The sequence below is a fragment of the Arachis duranensis genome, chromosome 5 (genome assembly GCF_000817695.3).
Source record: "Arachis duranensis cultivar V14167 chromosome 5, aradu.V14167.gnm2.J7QH, whole genome shotgun sequence".
In the NCBI taxonomy this organism is placed as follows: domain Eukaryota; kingdom Viridiplantae; phylum Streptophyta; class Magnoliopsida; order Fabales; family Fabaceae; genus Arachis; species Arachis duranensis.
This window is the reverse complement of record NC_029776.3, coordinates 4,524,644-4,540,283: the sequence shown is the minus strand read 5'-3', so window position 1 is coordinate 4,540,283 and position 15,640 is coordinate 4,524,644. Positions and strand designations below refer to the sequence as shown.

Below are 15,640 nucleotides of genomic sequence, written 5' to 3'. Positions count from 1 at the left end.
AAGAAGAAACAACCTATCCACTCCTTTCTCCCAACATCCAAGGTAAGTGGTGTGGACATCCACCAAGAAAATGTTCTCAAATTGTCCCACGGATAATTATGAGAAGAATATCATCATGATTTATCTGTAAATGGATAACTTTTTAACAAAATGAAAATGGTGATAGTGTACGGAAACCATATACATACATATCGAAGAGGATAATTTACATTGAAAAAATAAATTGAGTTCAAAATTTTATAGATGTCTTAAACCGGAATTAGTTACACATCATGTCTTGAACACTTTTGTATAAATCGAATTAGCTTGATTCGATTTATTATATGCAGATAGATTATTAACATAAATGTTTAAGTTCATATGACATTTTGGAAGGTTATACTTTATAATAACTTTTTTAATATAAAAAACTTTGGTAATAATTCTTTGTATGCTAAAGAATTAGAGTATGATTTTTAAGGAATTTTAAAATTTTTTTTTATTCCGTTTTAAATCTACAAGTTTGTAAAAACGTAAATTTTCTAAAAGTTGAACTAAAACACAAAATTGGTATTTCTATTTTTATTTATTTTGATTTTTTTAATATTTTATTTAAATTCAAATAAAGATATTTTCTTTTCCTTTTTTTCAAAAAGATAAATTCCATTCTATAAAATTGACATGATTACAAGTGTCGAAAACGATAAAAACAAAGCAAATGGGGTTCTCCTACAATACATTTTCGAAGTGTAAAAGAAAATGAGAAAAAGAACAAATTGCGGATCTTTCACAATCTAAAGCAAATTCAGTCTAGTATGTCTAAGATTCATTTTCCACCGATGTGTACTTCTTCTAAAATGTCTCTGCTATTGGACATTGTGTTAAGCAATGTATTTGTTTATGGTTCTATCTGACATTTTAGACAAAAAGGAGCAGTAGCTGAAAATTTTTTATGGATGTTGCTAAACATTGGAAACTTTTCATGTGCCGCTCTCCATACAAAAATCTGTATCTTTGTTGGCACCTTCAATTCCCAAATCGAATTTCATAGTCCTTTATTTTGCATGAGAGCAAGACATTGTTTAATTTGGAGATGTTAAAAACTATATGCAATCTTATAATGGGATGAGACATCATATAATAAAGATATTTTTTATTAAAATTTATATTTTAAAGTTAATAAAAAATAAATAAATAATTATGGACATTTATACAAATAGTAAATCCAATTATTGTTACTTATAAAAGATACCTATAGTAAATTAAATTAAACAAATTCAAGTTATATATAAATAGTATAAATCAAATCTATTTTATTCGATTTATATAAATATATTTAGGATATAATATATATTCAATTTTAATTTAGTACATTTATTTTATCAACGTAAATTATCTATCAAAAATAAAAGAATGAATATTCAATTTGATCCTTATCAATTATTTCAAAAAAATTATGAGATTTATAAATAAAAAAATACACAATTTGATCTCTAATTTTTATTTTTATAGGACTAATTAATTTTTATACTAAAAAAACCAGAAATCGAATTGTATATTTTTTTAGTTAAAAATCAATTATCTTTCGAAATAATTTTCAGGACGTTTAGAATTTTTCTAAAAATAAAAATGTTAAACACATAACTAAAGCAAGAGAAGTGGGATAAAAAGCGTCACGCTTTCAGCATTTTTGTCGTGTTGAAAAATGTGAAAAAACAATAAAAGAAAAAATGATAAGTCAACCAGGATGATCTGATTCGGATCTGATAAGTCATCGTGATAAGCGTTCAAAAGTTGAAAGGACCATGGCAATGAAAACTTGCACGAAGCACAGTATCATTTCCCTTTTTTATCTGAGAGACGAAGATAAATACGCTAAACTTCAGTTTTGCGCCTCCTCTTTCACTCCCATCAGCGCAAGCAGAGGGAGAAAAAACAAAAACCCGTTCTTGAATCGGGTGAACTCATTCGGATCCCAATTGACCCGATTTCAGAATCCACCGCTTATCGCCACCGTGTCGTTCCATTTTGCGGCGTTGGAAGGAAACATGACGCGACGGTGCTCGCATTGCAGCAACAACGGCCACAATTCGAGGACGTGCCCCAACAGAGGGGTTAAGCTCTTCGGGGTCCGATTGACGGACGGGTCGATCCGAAAGAGCGCTAGCATGGGAAATCTCACCCACTATGCTGCGTCGGGTTCTAGTTCCGGGTCCCACCACCATGCATCCAACAATCCGGGTTCTCCCGGCGGTGGTGACACCCCCGATCACGCCGCCGCCGAGGGTTATGCCTCCGAAGACTTTGTTCCTGGGTCGTCTTCTACCTCGCGTGAACGAAAAAGGGGTTCGATTCTTCGACCTAATAAAAAAATGAAGTTTTTCATTTTTAAATTTGCTAAATTCTTTTAAATTTCCGTTTTGCTCGAGTGTTTATTATTTTTATAATTATGTGATCTTTGTTTCCCAGTAGTCTGTTTTTTAGTATTGGCTTGTTTCGTTGTGTGGAAAACGAGTTAAAGCAGCTAGCTTTATGACTTCATGAGTGAATTTATTTGAATGCTTTGTGGTTGATGCTTGGCTTGGCTGAATAGTTTCTATCTGAATGATGTCGTGTGATCAAGTTTCGAACTTCCAATCATCATTAGTGTATAAATGTGGAGTATGCTTAGGTTTTTACATAGTAGAAAACATATTATTCTGGTTGACTTGCCGGTAACTTAAGCATGCACTTGATCATTCTTTAACTCTTTGATTTGATGATTTGATAATTGACTATATAGAAGATTTTTTAATCCTGTTCTTTGCTGGGAGAACCTTAAATGATGACTTGAGGAATATCTACTAAGTATGGAAAATCATTTCATTGAGGTGCAGGTGTCCCGTGGACTGAGGAGGAACACAGAATGTTTTTACTTGGATTACAGAAGCTTGGAAAAGGTGATTGGCGTGGAATTGCACGAAATTATGTCACATCAAGGACACCTACTCAAGTGGCCAGTCATGCTCAAAAATATTTCATCAGGCAAAGCAATGTGTCTAGGCGCAAAAGACGTTCCAGTCTATTTGATATTGTCGCAGATGAAGTTAGTACCCTAACTTGCAAATTTCATGCATCAAATTTGTTTTTCTTTTGCATCTAGATGCATTCGATGGAACTGACGGCACATAATGTTTTATACTGTTTGAAGCCCGTGGTTAGGATTATTTGATTTTGCTTCCTTATAAGATATTGTGTGACCTGTTCTAGCTTCATGTTGTGAAAGAAATCAATATTGTACACAATACATTGATGGTCAATTAATTTTGGTAAAAAAAAAAATCTAAAAGTACATCCATTTTCTAATTTTCTTCTTCTGCAGTATGTTTGGCATCATGGGATTTCAGACAAATCACTTTAAATTGTGATCTTATTTTTGCAGTATTGTTCCTAGTGAAGTTAGGAGACAAACATGACATTTTTTTGTTTTATGCTTTTTAATGATGTCTACTATTTGAAAAATGTATCTTCTTCCCTCATCTGATGTGCTTGGAACCTTCTCATTTATTTCTAGATTCTTAATGTTGAATTGTGATTTTGCAGTCAGCGGACACACCAATGGTGCAGCAAGATCAGCTACAGATCGAAACAGAAGGCAATAACCCCTTGCCTCCTGTGCCTCCAGCCCTCGATGAAGAGTGTGAATCCATGGATTCTGCTAACTCAAATGACAGGGAATTGGCCTTGTTGAAGTCAGATAACTCGCGATCACCATTCCCAGTGCTGTATCCTACCTTTTATCCTCCTGTCTTCCAATTACCTATTCCCTGTTGGTCAGGATATGATCCAGAGCCTACTAAGAAGAAGGAAGCTCATGAAGTGTTGAAGCCAACTGCAGTGCATTCTAAAAGCCCAATTAATGTTGATGAACTGGTTGGCATGTCAAAACTGAGTTTAGGAGACTCCATTGGGGACTCTGCCCCATCCTCCCTGTCCCTAAAACTCCTCGAAGGACCTTCTAGACAATCAGCTTTTCATGCAACTCCAGCGTGCGATAGTTCGAACATGAACGGCAGCGCAATCCACGCATTATAAGGGCCCCTTCTGGCAAGTAGGGGTGTGTCCTGTAGCCATATCTATGAATGTAGGGATCATAAATCTGGCCATGTGGTCATCACATATCTTGTGGTTGTGGGAATATCCTTAATAAATTTTCTACCTTTTTCTTTTGCCCTATTTACAGTGGTTAATTTAGTTTGTTTCAATGTTGGTAGGCAGCACAGCAGTAGCATTTAGGAATTATTACTTGGGTCTAGACTTTGTTTGTTCAATCATTTCATTTACCAGGGTCATTTCATGTATTGTAAAGTTGATTGTGCAGAATAACAATCTATTAGGTTGTGCTTCCCCTTTTATTTAGCAAACAAGTAACTGCTAGGTAGCAAGTTTTCCATGTTTTGCCTCACTTCGTTTATCTTCTACCTGAGTTGAGTGGGACGAAAAAGAAAATCAACTGCATGAGTGTTATTCTAATTGATCATAGGTATTAAACAATTAAGCAATAATTAGGCACTGCACTTTGAAAAAATATGGACCAATTAATTCAATGGATAAATCGATGCTTATTCATTACATTAAGAGAATGAAGTATTTTATGAAAGACAAAGAAGAGTTACAGATGTACCATAACCTAGGATTCAAGGGTGTAATGTTTGGTCGGCTGTAACTCTTCCGTCACCAAGTGGGAGTGTAATCTAATATTATTAGTGGATCCTCTCTACTGGAAAAAAAATTGGATAGTGTAATCTGATTGCTCTCTCTTATTTAATTTTGGTTCCACTTATAGAATTAAAGGTGAGAGATCACATTTTATTCTCTCCAAGTGTTCAAAAAAATGGAGAGGAGCCATTTTTCTAAAAGACAGAGATGAAATAAATTTTAGTATTCTGTTTAGTACAGAGTGGGAGATAGAAATTGAAACAAAAATAAAATTCTAATTTAATTTGTACAAAAGATAAAATTGGAATTAACTAATTGAAATGAATGTATTTTATGTATAAAATATTGTTAAAGTTTCCGTCTCTATTTCTAAAAATTTTAGTCTCCTTTGTCTCTATTTTTTGGAGGTATTGAAATACTAAAATTTTAGAGACAAAAACAAAAATTTTAATACCAATCTCTGAACCAATAAAACAAAAGGTGAATATTTTTGTACTACCCAGGCTTAGTAGATTCGGAAGAGAATTCTAATCCGGCATAGCCAACAAATAATAGAGAGTATGTTAAGAGTTTAAGACTCGACCTCTTGAAGTGAAGTTTTTTTATTTGGCGACAAAATAATGGAAAAATTAGGTCCTACCGGGAGTCGAACCCAGGTCGCTGGATTCAAAGTCCAGAGTGCTAACCACTACACCATAGAACCATAGTAGCACTTGTGTGTCAGCATCTAATAATCACAATTATAGATTTGTTATGCAATGTGGATGGCGAGAGCTAACCATGCATATGGAATGATGGGTGACTTCAATATACTTTATACGCTAAATAAATCAAACTATAGAGACAAAATTATATGAGCATTATGGGCTAAAAGCTAACTGAACAACTATGACCACACAAGCCACGGTTCTAGAATTGAAGGATGATATCAAAGTCCAGAATTTGATGGATGAACTGTTACTAATGCTCACTTAAGGGTTACTGCTTTCAAACTTGAATAGTTTATACAAAAAGCTAATAATGATACCTAACTTGGTATTAGATTTTTGGTTTAAATAGATTTATAATTTGTTATAGATTTCATAAAAAGTTAAAAGCATATGTATGGCTTGGTAATTATTTAAGAGAAATGCTATAACATCTCAAAATTTATTATTTTAAATTATCAGTTAGTCATCATTCATCAATATTTAAAAATATAAAATAAAATATGTTAAATTATTAAATTAAAAAAATTAGACTAAAAAAATTAAATTAATGACTAAATAATAATAAAAAATAATAAATTTTGATATGTGGTAACATTTTTGTTATTTAAACTTCTTTTATAAATTCTATATATTTAAAAACCATTTGTTTTGGTACTATTGACGGTGGGATCGAAATAAGTGGACATTCTTCATAGTTGACAGAAAAGTAATGGCAAACATTAATAAAACGTGGGAATTAATTGACTAAAGTAGAGTAGTATTATTCACATTCAAAAAATGGCACTAACGAATAGAATAATAGTGGCATAAGAGAAAGAGGATATCCACTATAGAGGCCGGTCCTCACCATTGTAGCTTTGGAAAAACAGTCATTAGTTAACAACGTTTGGAAAAACACCTTCTTCATACTTGAAAGTTCAAAGTTGAAACCAAAGGTGTCAGGTGTGAGAAAATGGAAGGCGTTGACCACTTGGCTGACGAGAGAAACAAAGCAGACTTCGATGTCGAACAGATGAAGATCGTTTGGGCGGGTTCCCGCCACGCGTTTGACCTATCTGACCGGATTTCTCGCCTCGTTGCCACCGATCCTGTAATTATTTTCCCCTGTGTCTTCAATTTTTGTTTGAAATTGTTGGAGTTTACTGAATGATGATGGTTCTGATTGTGATTTGTAGGTGTTTAGAAAGGATGATAGAACCATGCTTGGTAGAAAGGAGTTGTTTAAGAACACTTTGAGGAAAGCAGCTCATGCTTGGAAAAGAATTAACGAGCTTCGTCTTACTGGTGAGACCTATTTTATTGCTCTATTCTGCATTCTCGGTTTCTTATCTTTGCTAAAAGAATTCAAATTTGTATTTTTCCAGAGGAGGAAGCTTATAAGCTGAGGTTCTTTGTGGACCAACCTGCCTTTACGGATCTTCATTGGGTATACTTCAGTTTCTTCTTGTGCTTGCATTGTTAGAAAATTTACTCATGAGTAGTACTAGTGTGCAGTGCTCAAGTTTTGGATTTCAAAGGAATACAGTGTGTGTTGTAAGATCAAAGCATAATCTGCTTCTACTAAAGTTTTGTTATTGAAATTCTTTTTGCAGGGAATGTTTGTGCCTGCTATCAAAGGATCAGGCACTGATGAGCAGCAGCAGAAATGGTTGCCTTTGGCTTATAAGATGCAAATAATTGGTTGCTATGCACAAACAGAACTTGGTCATGGATCCAATGTTCAAGGGCTTGAGACAACTGCAACTTTTGATCCCAAAACCGACGAATTTGTTATTCATAGCCCCACATTAACTTCCAGCAAAGTAAGTTATATGAATCATTACTTGTGAGAGTCTTTAGTGATTCAAATTATAGAATCTTACAATGTTACATCAACAAATACAATGAGGAAAAAATGGTTTTTTAGCTTTTTTCCAATGCATATTGTATGTGCTTTTTGTTAAAGGCATTTGGATATGATTATCACTTCATTGATGCTGATTTAAACAGTGGTGGCCTGGTGGATTGGGTAAAATATCCACACATGCTGTTGTTTATGCCCGTCTGATAACTAATGGAAAAGAGCACGGAGTGCATGGTAATTTCGATTGTCTAATCATCCAGAATTCCAGTGATTCGAACATCAATTAATTAACTCTGTTCAATTTGAAGGTTTCATTGTCCAGCTGCGGAGCTTGGATGACCATTCACCCCTTCCAGGTATAACTGTTGGTGATATTGGAATGAAATTTGGAAGTGGAGCTTATAACAGCATGGATAATGGGGTTCTTAGATTTGACAATGTGCGAATTCCAAGGAACCAAATGTTAATGAGGTAATTTTATTTTATCCATGGTGTACAAAGCTACAAACTGTGATGTACTATACTAATAGCACATGAATGATCTGTAGCATAAAACTAATAGAACTTTAAACCCCCGAAGGAAGCTCATTGAAGTTGGGTCAAACCACAAGATGGGAACTCAATGTAACTTGGACAACAGTAACATCAACCTAGGAAAAACTTTTGGCTATTATGTTCACTGAACGATATAAGAACTTATATTTTGTCTTTGAATATAAAGCTTCTTTTACCCCTTTCATTTCTTTAACCAGGAACCAGATTTAAAAAGAGCTTTTAGTTCCAGTGAGAGGGAAACTGGTCCAGATTAAATACCTCAACAATCAATTCATGGGCAATGTTATATCAACATTTTCCCTTCAAGATTATTATTTAAAATGGCTACTAGATAAGAATAACATTTGAGAAACATTAAATGGAAACAGTAAAAAGGGTTGTCTTTATCCTGTTTTAAAGTTGAAAATATGACTCCTTGTTGAGATCATTGGTGATAGAAAATACCTGACTTTTCTCAATTGTTTTAAATGGTAGTGTTGCCTTGCAGTTTCCGTCAATAAATTCATGTGATGACTCCTAACTTTTTTCTTTTTAATCTCAGGTTTTCACAGGTTACAAGAGAAGGAAAATTTGTGCACTCAAGTGTTCCAAGACAATTAGTTTATGGTACCATGGTCTATGTGAGGAAAACAATTGTAACTGATGCATCCATTGCTTTGTCACGAGCAGTTTGCATTGCTACAAGATATAGTGCAGTACGAAGACAATTTGGGTCACAGAATGGAGGTATTGAAACACAGGTAAGATTTAAAACACTCCATTGAAGCATGGCTTTTGCTTGTTGGCAAATTCCTTTTTAAGGAATGGTAATGAAATATTTATTAATATACTTTTTCATATATAAATTGTGCAAGGCGGAAATGGAGACTGTATCCAAATTAAATTATACAAACTATATAAGTTAATTTACTTTAATGTTAAAGTTGCTTCTGACTAATGTAGTTTCTCCCTTTCAGCTAGTCTTGTTTATTACTGACATATCTGTTCTATGTAATTTGATGGGAATCTAGAAAGTATTCATCCATATATTGTGCATGTGTTATGTGATACAGAAATGTGTATTTCGGTCTAATGTTTTATCAAAAGTAGAATTTGATTAGTTGGATTCGCATTGTTTGGCCTTTATGCTTAATTTTGTCTTCCTTTTTTGTCCTTTACATTTAGGTGATTGATTACAAGACACAGCAGGCTAGGCTATTCCCTTTGCTAGCTTCTGCCTATGCATTCAGATTTGTTGGGGAGTGGTTGAATTGGCTTTATACTGATGTGACGCAAAGATTGCAAGTCAACGACTTTTCAACACTGGCTGAAGCTCATGCATGCACAGCAGGGTTGAAATCCTTGACTACTTCAGCTACTGCTGTATGTCATTTTTTGTTGGTTACTCTTTGTATTGGCTACTACTTTATTAAATATGGTTTTGTTATTGTTTCATCCAGTTTCTTCATTATTTTTTCCCCTCTCCATATGCTCTGTTGTCATTTAGTCAGATTCCTTAAGTGTTGCTGATAAATTTCTAAAATGATGATCTATTATCCTTATAGGCCTCCTCCCTTTACTCCTCTCTATCCATATCCGTTTTCTTTGTTGTTTAAGATATGTTGATACTGTGAAGGCATTTATGTGAGGGATATGATTGAGCATCAAGGCTAAAATATTAATACGAATTGTATGTAGAGTTACTATCTCAGTTCTTCAGGCATATAATTTGTATGTTGGATAACTGACTTGATTTGCCGTGTCTTCTGGATGTAAATGATGCGAATGTTTCTGATGTTAGTGTTTAGATAATATGCTTCTATTGTTTCCTAATATATGCATTTCATTTTGCAATGCTGAATTTTTTGAAGTGGTAATGAAGGCCAGTTCGCTTAATTTGCAGGATGGAATTGAAGAATGTCGCAAGCTATGTGGCGGCCATGGTTACCTTAATAGCAGTGGTCTCCCTGAGTTATTTGCAGTCTATGCTCCTGCATGCACATATGAAGGAGATAACTATGTGCTGCTTTTACAGGTTTGTTAAATATCTTTTTTCGTTATGTTTTTTATTGTCATCTTATGCATTATATACAAGTCTTTTACAATATGTTAAAAGGATTCATATTTCTGTATGACAACTGTGGCTTAAGTCTTGTCTGGTTTAGGAGGTTTACCAGTATTGATCTCGGGGTTGTACTGATAACTTCAAGAAAAATCTCATGTAGGTGGCAAGGCATCTTATGAAGACTGTTTCTCAGCTGGACTCTGGTAATAAGCCCACTGGTACTACAGCTTATTTGGGTCAAGTCGAAAAACTGTTGCAGTATCGTTCTGATGTTCAGAGAGGTACTGAACTCTACCACCATAGTTAATTTTGAACATATGTAAACTTTAAAGATGTAAGCTTCATGTATGGTTTCAGTTAACATAAAATTTGTCTGTCATTGTTCTGTTGTAACTTTGTTATGTATACTTACTTTTACTCGATGCAGCCGAGGATTGGTTGGAGCCTAATGTTTTGCTGAAAGCATTTGAAGCTAGGGCTGCTTGGTTGTCTGTTGCTTGTGCTCAAAACCTTAGCAAGTTCACCAATCCTGAAGACGGTAAATGATTCAAATTCTTCAACTAAGCTTGACTATGGAGCTCTGCTTAAATTTTCCATTTCTTGTGCAGCTTCCCAAAAGAAAAGAAAAATAACTATCGATAAGATGACACACACACAGAGATATATATATATATATCAATTAATTTTAAGTCCTAAAGAATTAACCAAAGCCATTAGCACTTCAAGATATTATCATTTAAAATTTTAAATAATAACCAAAAAAACTCCCCAGGATATACCAAAGTTCTTGTAAGTGCATTCGTTGAGATAGTTTGCAATTTGCGGAACATGCTTAAATATTATTATGATTAGTGCTAATAATCTTTTTTTACAACAGGTTTCCAAGCACTCTCAGCTGATCTCGCTGAGGCAGCAGTGGCTCATTGCCAATTAATTGTTGTTTCCAAGTGAGCTTCTTCAAGATTTTCTATGTTAATTAATTGTTAATAGCTGCTAATTGTTATACTTGTTGACTTTATTGATCTCTAGATATATACTACATTAGATTGCCTCGGTAAACAGTGAGTTCCATGATATTCTATTGGAAAACATAATGTGTTAGCATTAAATGACATCAGTGTCAATTTAAATAAATGTTGCACTGTTGAATAACTTTTTGTTTGTGTAATTTTTTCAAAAATCAACAACGTTGCTATTTGATCCTAACTCAAAACATAATAGTCTATTATTAATCAATATCTTAATTGTTTATTCAAGATATTAGATTTCTGTACTTAAAACTAGGATCTGCTTGAATCAGTCTAAAGCTTGATCAAACTCTTTCATTCAGATTCCTTGAGAAGTTGCAACAAGATATACCTGGAAAGGGTGTGAAACAGCAATTACAAGTTCTTTGTGGGGTTTATGCTCTGTTTCTTCTTCACATGCATTTGGGTGAATTTCTCTCTGCTGGCTGCATCACTCCAAAACAAGGATCACTTGCCAATGAGCAATTGAGGTCCTTGTATTCCCAGGTTTGTCCCAAAACAATTTCAACATCTGATATCATAATTTTATAAATAATATGTGATTAATGTGAAGACTGAAGACTAATAGTGTGATTATATGCATATGATTAGGTTCGGCCTAATGCGATTGCGCTTGTTGATGCATTTAACTACACTGATCACTACCTCGGTTCGGTTCTTGGTCGGTACGACGGAAATGTGTATCCAAAATTGTATGAGGAGGCATGGAAGGATCCTTTGAATGAATCAATCGTTCCTGATGGCTTCCATGAGTATGTTCAACCAATTCTTAAGCAGCAGCTTCGTAATGCTAGGCTTTAGATGATTTAATACCTGGTTTGTTAATTTACACCTAGTAAATTCTATCTACTTTAATTGTGTTTTAAAGAGTGAATTAATAAACTTGCACGGAAGGATAAATAAAGAGAGGTGTGAGGAACATAACAATCATAATTGTTGATTAGAAGGAAGATGCTTTTGGTTATGGACTACCTTGATGAATTCTTTGTCAAATTTTGGAAATCCATTCTTTCATCTTAGATTAAAGTTGATAATAATAAAAAAAGATCTTACTAACAAGTATGGAGTCTCTACACAAGACATGTACTACAGGAAATTACAAGATAATTAATTTTTTTAAATTAAATTTGGAGAATTTATTTAATGACCATGAAAAGCAAAGGTCATATGAGAGTTTTGGGGCCTTATGGGTGTATGGATTATGGAAGTTGCTTAATGGCTGATTTTCCAAAACAATCACGTGTGCAAAGTCCAACGGACTATAGTTAATTAAAGCTAATAAACGAATCTAAGGCAATCATGCAACCACAAAAATAATTAAATAACAATGTTATGGTGGCTTTCTGTCACATCATCTTGGGATCTTAAATCTAATATAATACAGCAATGCTACAAAGTACGAACAATCACCAATAATTGTTACCGTTTATGTGTATCTCACTTGCTTTGGTTTCCTAAGTGCGTGTATATAATTATTATGTTTAACTAAATGATTCGATAACAACAATTTGGAGAGAATAACATAGCATGACGATTGATTAGGACCATAATTTTGTTAATTATTAGAAATTGGACTCTCATGTCAACTCACTTTGGACGGATTCAGGGAAACGTGTATAATAATCATTTCTACAGAATTTTGAATAACTCCTATATATATTCCTATTCGTGTAATTTTTTAATAAATTATAATAATGTGATGATTGTTTCCTAAATATTGTAATTTTAAATTTTACAATTTCTTTTGGTAAGACATTACTTGTATTAATAGGCATCTTGTACTATTAGATCCCATATTTCTTTTTTTGTTTTTAAATAAAAAAAGGAGTATATGTAATAACATTTTTCCCTCGTGTTGTAATGGTACAAGGGTACAGTCGCTAAAATGATTTAAATTATTGTAGCGTGTATTATTGTTGTTGTGAGAGCGATGAGCGATATTTGAAAGACGATATGATATGACGAAAGGGGTTCATTAAAAATATAGGGCTACCCCTAACAAATTAAAATGCACCTAGCTATAGCTTGCCAACTAATTTATGCAGTAATGTCTCAATTAAATATTAAATAAATTTTTACTAACATGTTGGAGTTTTCATTTTGGAAAAAAGTTGAACAAAAGAGATAGAACCATTAATTGCTGGAGTAAAATTGCTTACTACTACTGTTCTATTAGAAATTATCGAGAACTTTTTGCTACCGTTATGTTATCTTTGATTTTGACATTATGTAGTTACAATATTATTTGAAAAGTTTGTACCAAATTTTTGCTACCTTATTAGTGCACATCTAATTCAGGATAAAGAAAACGACCTAGATTTGCATATCACAAGGCTTTGTCTTTGTGTCCCTGCCTACTCCATGCAACCCCAACGGATTTTGTTATAGATTGACAATAACCTACACAAATAAATAAATAAATGATTGTTTTAATTTGTTGCAACTTGGCATAATCGGAGAGAATATGATATTTGAGTAATGATACGTGGGTAAACTACTGATTTCGTATAATACATATCTATTATTATATCTTATAATATTCGACACATTTATCATCTATTAGATATTTCAAATTTGAAGAAAAAAATATTATAAAGGGACTGATACTTCATTTAAAACTTTGCAAGGTGGGAATAAAAATAAATTATGGTTTTATTCAGAGTACAAATAAAATAAGAAAATTTTTTGGAACCAGTAATTTTTAATATTTTTTGTTAGTATAAATATTAAATTATTTTTAATAAATAAATTTTATTAATTTATGTGTGTAAATTTAAAAAAAATTGGACATAAACTGTATTAATTTATATATGTAAAATTCAAATAAATATAGGTATAAATTAATATATTTATTGTGTCTAAAATATCTATAAATATGCGTGTAAATTATTGGATGACTAAATAGTGACACAAAATAATAATATTTACTGATCATATAGCATTACTCGTAAAATAATTACAAAAAACATATCTCTGTTGTATTAGCCTTGTTAGATGTGAAAGTAAGTCGAATTAAACTGAGCTAAGAACCGTTTGAAAAGTTTTAAAAGTAACTATTTTGAGTTTTTGACTTATAAAAAATAATAATATTAATATCTGGTGTAATTTTTAAAATTAAATTATAACTTTTTAAGAAACTATTTAAAAATTTATAAAGAAGTTAAAAAAATAACTTTTTTCATAATAAAATTTTTTTTATCACATTTCTTTTAAAATAAGTATTTTTAGAACTAAAAATTCAAATACAAAATAACTTATTTATAAGCTACTTTTAATATAGACATTTATTGTTTAAGCTATTTTTTCAAAAAAACCTTAATTAAGTGTTTACCCAATCTAGACCTAAGTCAAATTCAAAATTAGGATAATAGAATCTAATTATAAAGTTTAAGTCTAACTCCAATAAAACTCTTAAATTAACTCAAATAATATATATAAACGTGCATGTATGTCATATAAATAAAAAATATGAAATAAATAATATAAATTATAATCGAACCAACTTGAGAATCAATAAAGTCACATTTATTTAATACGTAAATTTAAATTTAGACTCAAATTCGACTCAAATATTTATAAACTTATTAAATTATCACTTAGAGCTAGCGGTAACGAAGCAGCTCCAGTGACTCAGGCTTTGTAGATGCGAACAGTAGTGAGTGGTTGAGTCCTCATCTTTCACGGATTCCTTGAAATTCACGAGGATAATCAAATATAAGATGCCAAGAATGATGATTAATTGCGGTGGATAATTATAAGCATCAGGCATTAGTGATCATGGGTCCGCATAGCAGATTTTGAACATAGTGGCAGTTGAATGAAATTCGTACCAAAACTTCATTCATCTTCATGGGCCAGACATTGTCCATTCAATATTAAATATTACCCCAAATCAAAGAAACGAGTAAACTAATAAACAAATAATAATAAACTCATGAATTCCTTACTATTGTAATGGAAGAAGATCTTGCCTCCGCAAAAACGACATTAAAGCTATGATTTGAAGATGCATATATATATATAAATAAATATAATGGATCAACAATCAACATTGGTCCACCAAAGTTTGTTCTAACTAGAAATAACAAAAACGACACATTCTGAAACTCAATATAAAATGACCTTAGCGGTCCATATTCATTTTCCTTAATTCTATCTTTTTTCCTCTTTTTGTATTTTAAGTTTTAATTCCAAGATACGAATGGCAATGGGGACGGACACTTACTCCTTCAAGTAAACTTCAATTATTGTGATACCTAAAAAATGCCACTTATGTTCTAACTCATGAGGGACTAATATTAATCCTGTTGGATGGACTTCACGAAACTGATATAAGAAATTTTAATAGAGAAAGCCTAAGGACCAACATTTTTATTAATGTTGGTCAGCACTTAACTATTAAAAAAATGAATAATTTTATATTATTTAATAAAATTTCACATTATTAAAAATATTAATGATGATTAATTAATAATTATAAATTATAAAATTTGTTGATTTTTTAACATTTTTTATTTTAATATAATAAATAAGATATAGATACTTTTTATGTTAAATAATAATTATATTATATATAAAAAAATTAGTGAGTAAATTAATTTTTTATATAAAATATATGTTAAAAATATAAAATATATTTTAAAATGAGGTAAACAATATACATACATTATATAAAATATATGATAGCTAACTAATTTAATAATTAATTTTTCGTATGTAAAAGTATATTTAATTAAATAATTTAGGTAAATATATTAAACTAATTTTTAGTTGTCGTCTTTAT

The 15,640-nt window shown here is 32.0% G+C and overlaps 2 protein-coding genes and 1 non-coding gene across 3 annotated transcripts; 2 read left to right on the top strand and 1 right to left on the bottom strand.

Moving 5' to 3' along the window:
- Positions 1–1,862: 1,862 nt before the first annotated feature.
- LOC107487487 (transcription factor KUA1) lies at positions 1,863–4,373 on the top strand. Its single transcript, XM_016108133.2, has 3 exons — positions 1,863–2,325; positions 2,856–3,064; positions 3,562–4,373. Exons 1-3 carry the CDS (start codon positions 2,028–2,030, stop codon positions 4,051–4,053), a joined length of 999 nt encoding a protein of 332 aa, XP_015963619.1. The 5' UTR covers positions 1,863–2,027; the 3' UTR covers positions 4,054–4,373.
- A 935-nt stretch (positions 4,374–5,308) lies between these two features.
- TRNAQ-UUG (transfer RNA glutamine (anticodon UUG)) lies at positions 5,309–5,380 on the bottom strand. Its single transcript has one exon. It is a non-coding gene; the product is annotated as a tRNA-Gln (tRNA).
- Positions 5,381–6,179: 799 nt separating this feature from the next.
- On the top strand, positions 6,180–11,850 carry LOC107487486 (peroxisomal acyl-coenzyme A oxidase 1). The gene is made up of 14 exons (XM_016108132.3): positions 6,180–6,477; positions 6,563–6,671; positions 6,752–6,813; positions 6,980–7,189; positions 7,377–7,464; positions 7,539–7,701; positions 8,327–8,525; positions 8,950–9,147; positions 9,668–9,799; positions 9,990–10,110; positions 10,257–10,367; positions 10,707–10,776; positions 11,160–11,343; positions 11,449–11,850. Exons 1-14 carry the CDS (start codon positions 6,340–6,342, stop codon positions 11,656–11,658), a joined length of 1,995 nt encoding a protein of 664 aa, XP_015963618.1. The 5' UTR covers positions 6,180–6,339; the 3' UTR covers positions 11,659–11,850.
- The last annotated feature ends 3,790 nt before the right edge of the window (positions 11,851–15,640 follow it).

Coding starts and splice junctions, on each gene's coding strand:
- LOC107487487 (XM_016108133.2), top strand. CDS start 2,028: ATGACGCGACGGTGCTCGCATTGCAGCAACAACGGCCACAATTCGAGG. Junction 2,326..2,855: donor CTCGCGTGAACGAAAAAGGG/GTTCGATTCTTC, acceptor ATTGAGGTGCAG/GTGTCCCGTGGACTGAGGAG. Junction 3,065..3,561: donor TTGATATTGTCGCAGATGAA/GTTAGTACCCTA, acceptor GTGATTTTGCAG/TCAGCGGACACACCAATGGT.
- LOC107487486 (XM_016108132.3), top strand. CDS start 6,340: ATGGAAGGCGTTGACCACTTGGCTGACGAGAGAAACAAAGCAGACTTC. Junction 6,672..6,751: donor TAACGAGCTTCGTCTTACTG/GTGAGACCTATT, acceptor GTATTTTTCCAG/AGGAGGAAGCTTATAAGCTG. Junction 7,702..8,326: donor AGGAACCAAATGTTAATGAG/GTAATTTTATTT, acceptor TTTTAATCTCAG/GTTTTCACAGGTTACAAGAG.